Source organism: Melanerpes formicivorus, unplaced genomic scaffold (assembly GCF_026170545.1).
Source record: "Melanerpes formicivorus ecotype bairdi unplaced genomic scaffold, bMelFor1.0.p_v2 SCAF_15, whole genome shotgun sequence".
NCBI lineage: Eukaryota > Metazoa > Chordata > Aves > Piciformes > Picidae > Melanerpes > Melanerpes formicivorus.
This window is the reverse complement of record NW_027142367.1, coordinates 18,788,632-18,803,219: the sequence shown is the minus strand read 5'-3', so window position 1 is coordinate 18,803,219 and position 14,588 is coordinate 18,788,632. Positions and strand designations below refer to the sequence as shown.

General features: G+C 39.3%; 1 protein-coding gene across 2 annotated transcripts in view; it reads right to left on the bottom strand.

Moving 5' to 3' along the window:
- Positions 1-14,588, bottom strand: part of TENT4A (terminal nucleotidyltransferase 4A) — a 57,534-nt gene that overhangs the window by 26,536 nt on the left and 16,410 nt on the right. For both annotated transcript variants that reach the window (XM_068147735.1, XM_068147737.1), the window contains exons 3-8: positions 14,477-14,523; positions 12,987-13,107; positions 11,456-11,563; positions 10,620-10,748; positions 9,432-9,645; positions 2,845-2,971 (exon numbers count right to left, since the gene is read on the bottom strand). In XM_068147735.1, the coding sequence (XP_068003836.1) occupies positions 2,845-2,971; positions 9,432-9,645; positions 10,620-10,748; positions 11,456-11,563; positions 12,987-13,107; positions 14,477-14,523 (746 nt within the window). The remainder of the gene's footprint in view (positions 1-2,844; positions 2,972-9,431; positions 9,646-10,619; positions 10,749-11,455; positions 11,564-12,986; positions 13,108-14,476; positions 14,524-14,588) is intronic.

Sequence of the window (14,588 nt, the reverse complement as noted above, 5' to 3'; positions counted from 1 at the left end):
TTTGTATCTGACTTGTGATAGGTCAACAATGTCAGACAACATCCTGACCCACAGATGTGCATATTAACCTAAGGATGCATCTTTGTCACATTCAGATTAACATAATTTATGGCTGTCAAATGGTACAATAACACTCTCCATCTTCCCCAAAACATGAACTCCTGCTCCTTTCTCTTGCTGATCTGCCCATCACACAGTCACAAGCCGAACTTGACACAACAGATGTGCTGCTGTATTTGTTTTCAGACTAGAGAGTTCATCTGATTCACTGACTGCAAGATTGATAGATCTGATCCAACACAAAAGAACACACACACTGAGAACAAATTAAAAGGGAAGCTGATAGGAGATAACCCAAGCTGAAGTCCCAACACCAAATTTGACCTTGTATGCAAGATTTCAAATGGATCGGGCTCCTTATTTTTCTACTACAAAAAGCTCTGTCAAAGATGATGGGCATGTCTGCCCTAACAAAATCCACTGAACTGTCTACCAACGTTTCCTGAGCCATTTGTGAAAGAGTGAGCAAAACAGATGAGGGACAAAATAGTCTTAGGGCAATGTCTGTAGCTGCAAGAACTACCTTCAGGATTCAGCTAGCGTTTCCACTCAGAGGAGAGAACTTGCAACTCCTATGATGCTCCAGATGTTACATTTCAAAGGCTCAAATACACCTGGATTGCCCAAGCACATCAGGTTTAACAAAAAAAACAAAAGAGACTGAACATGAACTGTTGTTGAGGTTCTGCAACAAACTTGTTAGCAAACAGTTCATCATCCATCTATTGGTCCTTTGGCATTGACAAGGCTGGAGCTGGGGGAAATACATAGTTCAATGCTATTCCTCTCGCAACACCACTCCTACTGACAGGATGACAAGCCACTGGCATGATGAATTCTGAGACTAGACATCACTGGCACAAACAGGCCAGAACAAGCAGAAAGGTAAGTCATAGGACTCCTGAACACTACTGCTGGGACTTCTCCCCAGGTTTGAAATGATGATAAAATTCAAACATGTTCCCAAACAGAGTAAGAAGTGAACATGTGAAGTGCAAACATTGATGACATCTGAGGCTCCCATCAAATGCATTTACAAACACACTTTTTGATGTTTGTAGGTTCCTCATAAGAGAATGAGTATATCCTTTGGAGAACTGCAGAGAACGAAGGCCAGGACCCAAGACAAGCAACATTTCAGGATGTCTTAAGTTGTTCTCTCTCTGTTTATGTAAAAATGAAGTTTCGCTCAGGATTAAGAATTGTGTGACAGTACGCATTTAATCAATAAACTTTTCATCTATCTTAAAACAGCTTTCTCAAGTGCCAGTGTGTAATACTCCATACCACTCTTCCTGTATCTCCATGACAGGTACAAGTGCAGCCTCAACCTTTATGAATTTAATACCATAGAAAGCCTAGAGTTTTACAGGTACTATTAAAATACTATCAGTTTTACACACACAACTGAGACTGCATCCACTTTTTGGTGAACTTCTTACAGGAGAATTATTTCACCTTACAGTGACATTAAAGCTGGAAATTAACAGCTTGACTAAATGTTACAGTTTGAAGGGGGAACTTTAGCCTAGATCCCGACTGCAAAGATTGAAAGTAAAATAAATGACCATTGGATACAAAAGGAAAAATAATGCTAAGTTCTATATAATTCATTAGATTGTTAATGAGACTATAGAGAAGATGTATAAACAGTTGTTTTCTCTCTTTTCTTCTTCTGTTGTTTCTGCTTGCAACTCCTCTCTCTCCTGTGGCCTTGCCAGGGTATTTCTGTTGTGACTATTGTGTGAGTTAACAGGAAGGAGTGAGTGGGGGAGGAGGTGAATGGGTCTCCTGGAGCTGCCCAGGGGTGTCTGAGGAGTTTGTGTTGTTTATAAATGGTAAATATATATATGGTACATATATTGTATATTTTGTACATATTCACTACATTTCATATTGGTTTGCTTGTAAATATAGCTTCATTTGCTTCCATCCCAAACTGAGCTGGCCTGGCAATTTATTTCAGGGGTAGTGTCTCCAAATTAGTTGGGGGGGGATTTCAACCCACCACACTGGAGTTTGGAATTGTGTCTAAACGGTTTGAGACATCCTTTGATCTAGACCAAATTTCTACTGAAGGTGAGAATAACATATGCTAGAGCAGACACATGAATGAAAACAGAACATGACTGAAATGCCTTGATTTCCTTTCTCTTTCCACTTTCAAAAAGCAGAAAACTTGCAATGGTTAGAGCTGAGAGAGTACTAGCTGTGCAGTGTTTCTATGAAAGGCATTAAGAACTGCATCAAACCAACAAATTCAGATGTATGCTACCTTTTATGGCAGTTACAACATTATGGCCAAAGTGAACCCATTCCTTTAATAGCTTATTTACATATGAAACTTGAAACCTTTTAAACAGCTTACAGAGCATGTATTAAAGAACAGGGAACATTTCTAGCTGCGTTATCTAGTTGTGTCTAAACAATCTGTTTTATCCTATACATTTCTTTCTGCCATAGTATAGACATACATTGTACCAAATATTAAACCAGCAAACCTTCTTTTGAAACACTTAAAGCAGAATGTTTGAGGAATGAACGATTGTCTTTTGGCTCCCTTCAACACTAAGAGAACCTCATGCTGGACTCATAGTGGGTTTTTTTCTCATGTTGTCTTCATTTCAACGCTGCACATAGTGGCATTACACTCTCATACCACTGGGAAGCCTAAATTTCTGGGTAGATTGCAGTTAATAAGCAATATTCCTTTTACCAATTTAGACCCAAATATTCCTAACTGATTACACAGACAAATGGATATTCAAAAAGTGGACTAATTACCTCTCAGAATCTCTATTTGGGTATGATCTTGCAAGTGGTGATACTGCATGGCTAAGAACAATGTAGGCATAATCAAAAACTTGTTTCACTTGCATGGCACCGTAAGAACTTCTGCCAACGTCGTTTCCTGAAATAATGTGACAGTCATCAGATCATTTTTTTTAGTAGCAGTAACCAGAAAAAAATCAATCATTCATTCTTAAAAGCTCAGAAGCCTTAGCAATACAGGTTAACTCTTTACATTGGTTAGCCTATCCTACTAATATCAGAACAACTATATGTGCCTATATCAATAAAAGAAACCAACCTTAGGAATGACTCTTAACGTTATGCATTCAACTTACCACTTTTTATCGTATATATGCACACCAGTGTGTGAAAGAAATGAAATGGAGATCTTAAAGCTCTTGCAGCTGTTTTTTTCAATAAATAGCCTACTAAGCTTGAAGCATCACATCTCACTTACCAGTAGTTTCTGCAAGCCAAATTCAGCTTAAAATTCCACTTGTGCAACCACATTATCTCCATAGGGCCAGGTATACTTACATCAACCCCTACTTAACCTTATTAAAACTAGAGTGTACTAAATCAGCTCATACAGATTATTAATCTCCACAGGATAAACCAGTTGGTCAGCAACTGATAGAGGATTCTGGAAGTTTGTATAGCATTATTTTTTTTGATCAACTTAGTGGCATTTGACTGCCCTTCTTTAAGCAGAACTCTTTTCAAGTCCAATGTCACGTGTGAGGAACTGCAGAAGTGAAGAACATGCTAAACTGTGTTTATGTACAAGCCATTTGTCTCCCAATTGACACCAAAAAAGATCTTGCTAATAGTACCAAAAAGAAACCTCTGTTTGGGGTTTGTTTGTCTTTCTTTCTTTTGGGGGGAGGGGTGTCAGTTTGGGGTTTTTTAGTTCTTGTTTTGTAGATACATTTGGTACCAGATACCAAAGGTTTCCTGTCATCACTCAATTTAAGAAATACGAATAAAAACTTCCTTCAAGCTGCATGTCTAAACTACAGACAACACATTTTTATCCTTTGAGATTCTGCAACCATAACACCACCTTAACGCATAATCCATGAAAATATGGAACATAACAGCATTTTGGGAACAGAATTTCTTCAGTCATTTATATAGTCAAACATCAGATCAAGAAAAACTCTGTTTACTGAAGCACCCAAGCAGCTCGTTCTGCACCGCCGCAGTACATAGCAGCTATCATGCTCAAAATTACAGAAGCTTAAGTGGCACATTTACAGCTGGACTCTGTCCTGAAGTAGAAGCAGTGACTAAAGCCCTATGAGGAGAGGCTGAGGGAGCTGGGGCTGCTTAGCCTGGAGAAGAGGAGATTCAGGGGTGACCTTATCACTCTCTACAACTACCTGAAGGGGATTGTAGACAGGCAGAGGTTGGTCTCTTCTCCCAGGCAGCCAGCACCAGAACAAGAGGACACAGTCTCAGGCTGCACCAGGGGAGGTTCAGGCTAGAGGTTAGGAGGAAGTTTTACACAGAGAGAGTGATTGCCCATTGGAATGGACTGCCTGGGGAGGTGGTGGAATCGCCATCACTGGAGGTGTTCAGAAGGAGACTTGACAGGGTGCTTGGTGCCGTGGGTTAGTTGATTAGGTGGTGCTGAATGATAGGTTGGACGCAATGATCCTGAAGGTCTCTTCCAACCTGGTTTGTTCTGTTCTATTCTATTACTAGCTCATACATAACAGAGAGCACCAAGCATTCAGAACAGTACCATTACACTGGACATAAAGTGGGCCTAGAACAGGGTATTTAAGAAGAAAGAGAGTACTTAAGTTGGGAGCTGTACTACAAAGCAGTAGAGGACCTCCTCCAAAGGCCACTTCCAAGGTGTTTCAGTGATCAAAAAGTAAGGACACAAAAATTTTGATTCTATTAGATTAATTCATGTTTTAGTACAGGTTGTTCCAGAGGCAGGACACATTGTTACATCCTGCAACAATGCCACCCTCCGCATAATAATGTACTAAACATACATACAAGACAAATTGAGAACCAATACAGAAATGGAACATATTCAAGTCACCACACACACTCTACTGAACCTACCACTAAATTCAAATGCATATGCAGTTTGACTCAATGGTGTTAATGGTCTTTCTCAACCTATGTCACTCTATAAACTCATAGAACAGGAACTACTCAAGCACATTGCAATAGTTTAATCTAATCCTGTGCTAGGCTACATTTTACATGCATCCTGCATGAAGTTAAACCAAAAATGTTGTTGCCACCTCTACTGTTGTGCCAGCAAAGAAAAGCACAAGTCTTCCCTGAGCCACTTGCAGCAAAGTCTGGCAGTTTAGCTTAAACCACTGAATGTGTATGAGTCTTGACTGAACAAGATTTGAGCAGAAGCAGGACAGCTCATGCTGTAGCATGCCTAGGCTCCTAGACTGCCTTACTCTGCACCTGTAACTAGTTCATAAAAACATCAGGATAAACACATCTCAATTACACCATCTGCAAAACTTCTGATGTACACTGCAGCTGTAAAGTAGGTATGGATGTCAAAGCTACCACGTAAGCTCGTGTGAACTGTATCAGTCAAGCCTGTATAGAGATGCCCCTACCCAATTTAGAAAGCAACATATTAAAGAAAACAGAAGATCATATATTTGCATTCACTGTCCTGAACATATTTTCTTCTGAGAGATCATTTGTGTCAGTAGATCGTGTCTTACACACCCAAGCCTCCTTCTGTCACAATCTACAGACTGATCACTTAAAGCACATAACCAAAATTCAATCCTCAGATATATGTTAGTAGGTAACAATGGTGTGTGATTTCTTTCAGTCCTCGCTCCTAGAAACCCTTCAAGCCTAAAGAAGCATGCTTAAGATTCCCAACAGTCACTACCAGTTATTAACACTCTCAGGTAGCCTTCCATTACATGCAGCAGGTTTAAGAGCGTGTCCTGAAAGGTAAAGTTAAGATCATACACTAGGCCTGAAATAGATCCAGTTGTTATTATGTAGAAAGTACCCTCTTTGCAACATTCTGTATTATACTAGCTTCAAGCTATTTGTGTATTTTTATACACACACATATTTTATATACACATGCATTTGTACATTCTAATGACAAATAGAAGATACTGAAAACCTGCAATGAATAACTTTGGGCAGTCACTAAGGATAGAACAAATAATCCCAATAGCTGTTGCCAATTTCAAAGCTAATTATTTCCTGGATTTTTATCTAGCTTTGCAGTTCTAAATGAATGCTTCAAGTTTTTGCACACCAAACAAAGGACAACTGTTTTGAAAAACAGAAATAGTGGCAGTTTCTTTGGATTTTGCCAAGGCAAACATCTTAATCTCATTACCCTCTCCTAAGACACTGTCATAGGCTGAGTTGTATCTGCTGACAGTACCATGCTGCCATCAAGCCATCTTCAAAATGAATGTGCTGGCTGGAGCAAAGTATCAGAGCGATTGAAGTTCAGATTCTAACATGAGAGGCTTCCTGTTCTGGTTGCTGCTTCCAGTTTGAGTTTGGGGTGTTGATCTTTTCCACTGTGCTGGCTGCTGTGTGCTTGGAGGCTGCTGGAGTACCTGGGCTGGGGGACAGTTTTATTGCTGTTGTCTGCTACTACCTCTGCATTTTGCTATGCATCTTCTGCACTGTATTATCTTAGTAAACTCCTTATCTCAATCCAGGTTTTATTTTGTGCTGCTTTCCCTGCTGTCTGTGTGGCAGGAGTGGAGGGGCTTGTGAGAGTGGGATGTGTTAACCCAGGACAGACTAATTCAAGATGAAGAATCTTAGCCTGTGTATGAAGAACAAGCATAAGCTTCCAATGGATAAATGTATCACCAGCTAGATTAGTTTCACCCATCAAATCCAGCTTTTAACAAATTTCCCACTTGAAGTGTAGACTCCTTGCAAGTTCTGGAATCCTGGTTCTCAAATCACAGAAACTATTACTGCCTTGCACCCAGTTACCAGTCCTCTGAAAACCTCAGAGGAAACCCTAGAGCACCTTAACGAACTTGAGCAAAACCCATTACAACCAAAACAGTAACACAAATGGTTGATGCCTGTTCCCAAGTCCAGGAACTAGCAGAAGGTACTGAGCAGGTAGAACTAAAGTTATCATATCCTCCTGATGACATTTATGTTAGCCAGACATCATCATTTCACACTGAAGAAAAGTTCCAACTTCAAAGAACTAATTCTACTGAACATTAAGTTAATCCTGTCCCCTACAAGACTGTTTACACTCTCTACAGCTATTCGTATGAGTTATACCTTTTGACATCCTATTGCTGCTCTAGTGTGCACATTCACAGGGAAAAACTCCTACACTACTTGGATAATCTTGACAAAGCAAGTGTCCTTTTCTTTTAATCCCTGTATTTTTTTGTCTGATTTCTGGATTACTAAATCATCTTTCCAAGTCTTCTCCAAGGCTTAACTAGCATTTCAAAGCAAGCTGTGATCAGGATAAAACAGGGTGTAATAAAAAAACCATTTAAAATGTGCACATACAGCATAAAAACAAGTTTGAGGGAAAAACTTTGCTAGAGTTTATGCTAACAAGTCAAGAAATATTTATGTCCACTCTTTACCAAAATGCTTGATGCAATGTCCTTCACAGTTCTGCCACAGACCCTCAGGAGTCAGACACTGAGTGGATCAGACCACAATCTAATCAAGCAGAAATGACTACTTGTCAACAAGGCATGGACCTGAACTCTTGAAAAAGACTTTTGTACTGGGACACATACAATAACTAAACTAACAGAGCTCTCAATGTTTTCTACATTGACAAGTACATTGTTTGACATTGTTTTCTACATTAACAACTACTTCTCTATACTCCAGGAACGTAATAAAGTCCAGATCTAAGAAGGCAGTATTTGTGAGATCTGATTCAAAGAGCCATCCTACACATCCTGTACAATCTTCCTCCTAGTTTCATCAGACAAGTTCTGAAGCTCTGTGGTAGATGCCCAAAAATATCCCTATGGGACACAGTGGCCAGATAACTTACAAGTTAATGTCAGCTTTCACCTCCCTTGCCAAAACACTTACCCTCCTTTAAGTACTACATTATTCAGCCCACATAACCTAACCCAAAACTTATTTTTGATTAACTCTTAAGAGCAAATTACCAGATCTTTCTTCTGCAATACGGCTTTTTGCTTCTGCAAGATTTATGCTAGGAGAAAGAGTTCAGAGTCCCTACTGCACTTGCAATATTTTTTCTTCACTGAAGAGTCAGAAGAAAAAATTCCAAAGTGCTCTTAGCAGCGACTGAAACATCTGTAATTCCTTCTCAGTCCTCAGCATATAGGAAAGAACAGAACTGGAGAACAGTGAAGGATTTTGCCTCTAAAGAAATGTGGCTCATACTGCTACTCAAATGGGTCTTCAGGTAAGTAAGCACATAGCTACTGAAGCAAATCAATAATGGAACTGAAGTTCTGCAAAATCACACCTAAGCCTAGCCAAGTGCAGTAGTCATGATGGACAGGAACTCAGAGCTGCCAAGTATCAGATGTGGTTACACAAACAAGTATCTTAGCTTGCAACTTGTTCTAAAGAACGATGAAAATTCAGCATATTGAGCATTTACAAAGTGCTACAGACTTCAGCTCCTGATCCATGCAATTTGCTTTAAAGAGTGTTGTACATAAGCAGTCTACCCACAAGAAGTGACAGCATGGAGTTTGAGTGGCAATTACATTCTAGAAATGTAATTGTAAATGCTGAAATCCAAATTAACAGAAAATTGAATGTGTTAAAAAGCTGGTTGGGAATTTCAGCTACTTGTGACAGTCTAAATAGGACCCAAATTGACTGTAAAGCTGGAATTATTTTTCAGGAGCTCAGACAAAATTAAAATTAACCTTGATTACTCTGAAGATTACTCCATCTACATGATAGCTTCGAGAAAAAAAATACTTGAAGTTAGTGACTTTCAAAGTACATGCATCTAAAATTAGGATTCTCTAAAGGTCTCTGTGCAGCACAGAAGCCAGTTATGCAAACCACTCTTCACACCAACACTGTACTACAGCTGCTCCCTTGCTATATAACTCATGGATATACATACATGTCTCTGTGCAGTCTCTACTGCACCACCTTGTACGACACATCCTCACCTGAGCCTTTCTTTCCCAGATGGTACAGCATATCTGAAGTGCGGCACTATAGACTGAGGCAGTAAGAGACACCCCTTTCATTCTCATTCTCTCATAATAAAGAATGGAGAGGTGTTCTAACTAACAAATCCCCTTCCAGGATTTCCTTGACCTCCATCACTGTTAGGGAATCTTATACACTTGACAGCTCTGAATTTCCAATGAATTATGTATATACACTGCTTGTGTGCAATCCAATTTACTCAGGCTAGGCATCCTGGGAGACTTCATATACTTCATCCCTTAGCCCATCTCTGTATCTCAACACCAGCAACGGTCTCTTCCCAATGCAGTTCTTAACTCATTTAACAGACTTCAGGGACTCCAATATAAGCTGTGAGTGCATGAGTTGAGCCAGAGCTCCAGAACATTGCAAGAAATGTACAATCTTACCAGGCAGAAGAGGATCTTCAATACATAGCATGGATGGTCTGTATCCATTAGTCATGACTTTCATGATTTCTTCTTTGGCAATATAGGCACCTCCATTTTTTATTCTAATACCAGTTTTCAAGTAGTTAAAATTCCTTCCATAGAGTTCAAAAAATTCTATCAGAAGCATTCCAAGGTTTTCATCAGCTCTCCTGGCATCAATTCTTGGATGCAGCTGGGACACAGAACAGTTGTGAATTATTAAAAATTAATGCTTTTCAGACCACAGCAGTGCAAACAAAAGCTCTCATTTAAACAGCTGAGTAGAGTACCATTACACAAATCTTGAGTCATTAGTACTTAAATTGCTTCCACACAACCAAGAGAGGGCAGCACTTCAGCAGCATCCAAAAGCCAAAGAAATCCCCCTCCCTTCCAGCTTTTAGAGGTTTAGTAAATTGTTCTCCATAAGCCCAAAGTCAATAAATAAATACAATGTACCACATTATAGCTTAGTTAGCAAGGCCTGATTTTTCACACCAAATCCACCAGTCAGTGTTTTCAGAAGCAGGGGTGGGGGAAGAAGGGAGGGAATCTCTTTACCCCAAGTCAAACATTTACTGCATCATCACAGCAGCAGAGAGACAGTAACACTGTACCTTGTCATATTTGTACAAAGCTCACTGTCACACCATTCAGAAGAAATTCTAGCTCATTAGCTATTTCATCAGTTACTTAGAACTGTCATATTTTAGGTATGTCAAAAAACTAAACAACATAAAACCAACCTGACTGATTTCATAATTTTAGCAAACACTGAAATCAGCTACTCTGAACATTCAGTATCAGTAGTGCAGGGAGCAACATACTTAAACTGCATCCTGGCAGATTTACAGAACATCACTGAGATTATTCAGGTAATGGAACAGGCTGCCCAGGAAGGTACCATAGCACACACTACAGGCCTTGGTATAGAAAGCAGTGCACAGCCTCTAAGCTTTTCACAAGGCTCCTGCTGCTGTTTCAATTCGCATAGTGAATAGAAGTTCTTGGAGGTCTGACAGTCCATAGCAATGGCTAATGATCAGACAACTAGAACCCTGATGGTAAAACTGCCCATTGCTAGAGGAGTCTGAACAAACAGCACTGTAACAGGGCATAAGTGCAGAAAGCAAAATTTTCAAGTTGACAAATAAGGAATAGACTTACCTGCAGGAAACTAATTGCCATTAAAATTAGGCTGTAAGAGCTAATTCCACCAGTAAAAACTTCATTCAAGTCCCTCTGAAGAAGGAACTGCTTTAATACTAAAATCAAGTAAGGAAGCAAAGAATATTTCTGCAAAGCAAGATAAGTCTTATCAATGACAATGTCAACATTCCCAAACAAAATGAAATACAGTCTCAGCACAAGTTTCATCATCTAATATAAAAATGTTATTCACTAATGTGCTATGAAGTGGTTCCAGAGGAAGAACTAAAACCTTTTTTTTCCTTTTAATTCTAGGAGTAGATGAATAGGCTTCAACTCTTTTTTGATCAGTTTACAGACCAAATTTATCCCACTCTCCCCCCAAACAAGATGTTTTTATATCCTTCTCCAAATGCCAGTGTCACTTATACTCAATGCTTTCCTTCTAAACAGTACTGGCACTGCAGAGCATAAAAACAAACTTAAAATCAAGTATGTCAATACAGAAATGTTTGCTTTAGACATTGTTTAGCAAGATAGTATTCACAACTAAGCATCTCATCAATTCAAGATAAGCAAGACTTGAACAACTTGCTTCAGAAGCAGAACCTCTCTGCAGATTTATATATGCTTGCAAAACACATTCAGTGCACACGTTTATCCACATGCCTAACACTTGAAGGGAGCACTCAATAGATACTAGTAGAAAATAAACTGTAATAATAATAAACCAGATATGGTGAAAATAAACTACAGCAATAGATGTTTTTAAAAAGTCTTAAGCAATAACAAAAGAGGTTAGCTAAGTAGCACACCCTTGCTAAGTAGTATAGCACATATTATATGGCTGATACCTTCATGTACTCCTTGATAAATCGAGCTGCCTTCACACCAGTTTCTACATTAAAACTGATGTCAACTTTCACTTCTGTTTCCTGGTCAGTAAGTTTTATTATTGGTACCTGAAAAGATTAGAACAAGAGTTTATGAATCCCCAGAAATGCAACACTGGTGCTATTCTCCAGCTTATTTACTGAAGACACATGGATATTATCAGTCCAAAGGAATGCAACTATTAAGATGCAAAATGTGTTTGGGAAAACATAACAAACCTAACTTGGTTGACTTTTTATTGAGGTCATTAAAAACATGCCTGTATGATCACAAACTTATGTACTCTCTCATAGCTATTAGATATCCACCTTCATAACTGCAACACCAATATTTCATAAGACAACAAAATTTACTTAGTTTAGTGACTCACTGATGTTAACTGGAAACATTCTATTCACAACCAGCAAGTACTGCATTCATCTGACCAGCACTGCACCATGCACTTGCTGAACTGTCAGAAGACTTGCCTAGCAGAAAAAATAAAGGACTATTGGTTTATCAAGATGGACTGGTTCACTGAAGAGTCAAATGAAACCCAGAATGGCAAAGACCAGAGCAGAAGTAGCCCTGTTTGCTCTTCCAGTAGTAGTAAATTATAATATAACTACTAAGTAGTTATTAGATCAAGTCTACGTTATTTCTAACTGAACTTGAATTTTTAATCTGAAATGGGAAACAAGAAAGTAGTATGAACATCATTTCATACCAAGAGGACAGGGGATACAATAAGAAAGGCCAGAAAAAACTGGTACGTCTAGTACCTTATGGCATCACTAACTGGTGCTACTGATTATGAAAGTTCCATTCATTCTCAGGTAATCCAAAGGTAATCAGATCTACTGTTACATCCTGCTACTCCAACAGAAGTCACAGAAATCTTCTGGACCTAAGAGTGACCCTATTTCAGAAACCACAAAATCTAACAGCCTACTAACAGAACTTTGGAATACTTTAAGTCTCCTGTTAAAAACACCACTGGCCCAGTAACAAAATTCTCATCTTTTTAACATATTCAAGTTGATCCATTAGGCTTACAAGACAAGCAACAAGTAATAACAGATTGGTTTAACAAATGAAATAAAGGTCTTGCATTGCATGTTTTGGAAGGGAAAAACAAAAGTTTGGAGCACTTCACTATGCCATCAGAAATAAGCAACCTGAAAAATCAGGGTTTTAAGCCAGACAGCTTTAATTACCGGCCAAATTACTACACAAAGTCCCCTCCAAACACAGTGATTATATATTTCACAAATACTGATCTTTATTAACAATGTAAGTATAAAGTATGGCCTCCCAGCAAAAGTACACCATTACCCATGTAAAAAACTATGTGCTATTCCTAAGCACACACAGACTAAAACCTTGCAAAGAGCAAAACATGGTGTGTAAGACAAATTATGAAGCAAATGATAGTAAGAACAGTATTTCCCACCAGCACCTTAAGTGGTCTGAAAGATTTTTCAGTTCAGTCTTCAAAAGACTACTACTCACCGTAGCTTTATCAAGTACTTTAATGGAATATGGCTCAGCCACATTGTGTTTCCTCAGTGCTTGCTCCAGCAGCTGTAAAGGGGGCCGTTCCCATTTCCCAAAAACAACGAGGTCAATATCACTAGACAAAGAACACAGCACAAGATCCATTAGGTCTGAAGCATAATACTCCAACCAAAAAAGCAAAACTGGTATTCTACATAGCAAAAATACTGCAAGGTGACCAATATGCAACTTCAGTCTAGGATCCTAGTAAGCTTGTGGCTATTGATGGTTACAGGCTGCTCAAAAGCAACAGTCAAGGAAGGTGGGGTTGGACACGTTGCCCTCTACATCAAGAAATGGATACGAGCTGATGGGTAAGAATCAAACACCATGGCAAAGGGAAGCTCGTGGTTGCTGTCTAGGCCACCTAAGCAAGGCAAGCCTCCTTACTCCAGCTACAGAAGGCTCTGCATACTCAAAGCTCTACCTGCTGAGAGCCTTAAACCACCCTGACATCTGCTGGACAATTGAAAGGTAAGCTGTAGTCAGTCCAGGAGACCTCACAACACAAAGGTAACTTCTAAGCCACCTAAAAACAGTTCTACCAGAGGGAATACAATTGATGCTTACTAAGCCAACTGAGCTAACCAGTGATGTCAACACTGGAGGCAGCTTGGACTGCAGTGACCATGGACTGGTGGAGTTGATTGCTGAGGGATATGGGTAAAGCAAGGAGCAAAGTTAAGACCCTGAATTTAAAAAAAATAATAATAATAAAAAATGTGAGAAGTAGGACTGTGTGCATCTCATGAGGTTCAACAAGGCCAAGTACAAGGTCCTGCATCTAGATCCCAGCAAGCCCCACTATCAGTCAGGCTGGGAGATAAAGGAATTGAGAGCAGTCCAACAGAGGATTTGAGGGCACAGGTAGATGGAAAGCTGGATTTGAAGCAATAATGTGTGCCTGCAACCCAAAAAACCAAATCACATCCTAGGCTGCAACAAAAGAAGTGTGGCCAGCTGGCTGAGAGAGGTAATTCTGCCCCTCTGCTCTGCTAAGACACCGCCTGAAGTACAAGTCCAGATCTGGTACAAAGGAAAGACATAGACCTGTGGGTCACAATTGTGATGACGACTGACTCTGCAGAGTAACTCTGATAAGTGACATTCTCAGTAACTCATCATACTTAGCAAGACAACCTTTACACAGGAAATACTGAACGTTGTTTCACTGTATCTTGAAAACCAAGTGTCAGAGATTAATGCCAGACACAGGAAGGTAAAGGGAATTCACCAAAGGGTAAGTACCTGGTGCAGTACAATGATATGTCAAATACTTATCTCCAACCTGTATGTTCAAAAGCTCTCCCCTTTGCCACTTGGGACATTAGGCAAAAATTCTACTGGATGTTTGATAGGTTTATGCATTCCTATCTAGATTCTCCTTTGAAATTTACCACTACTCTAAAACACAAGCTTTTAGATAAAAATAAATTATTACTTACCTAGTTGGAAGATAAAGCCCTGTACTAAAGCTGCCAAATATCTGGACCTGAAAAAGAACCCACAGCAGTGAAATATTTTTTAAGTATGGACACTCACTTCAATTTATTTTCA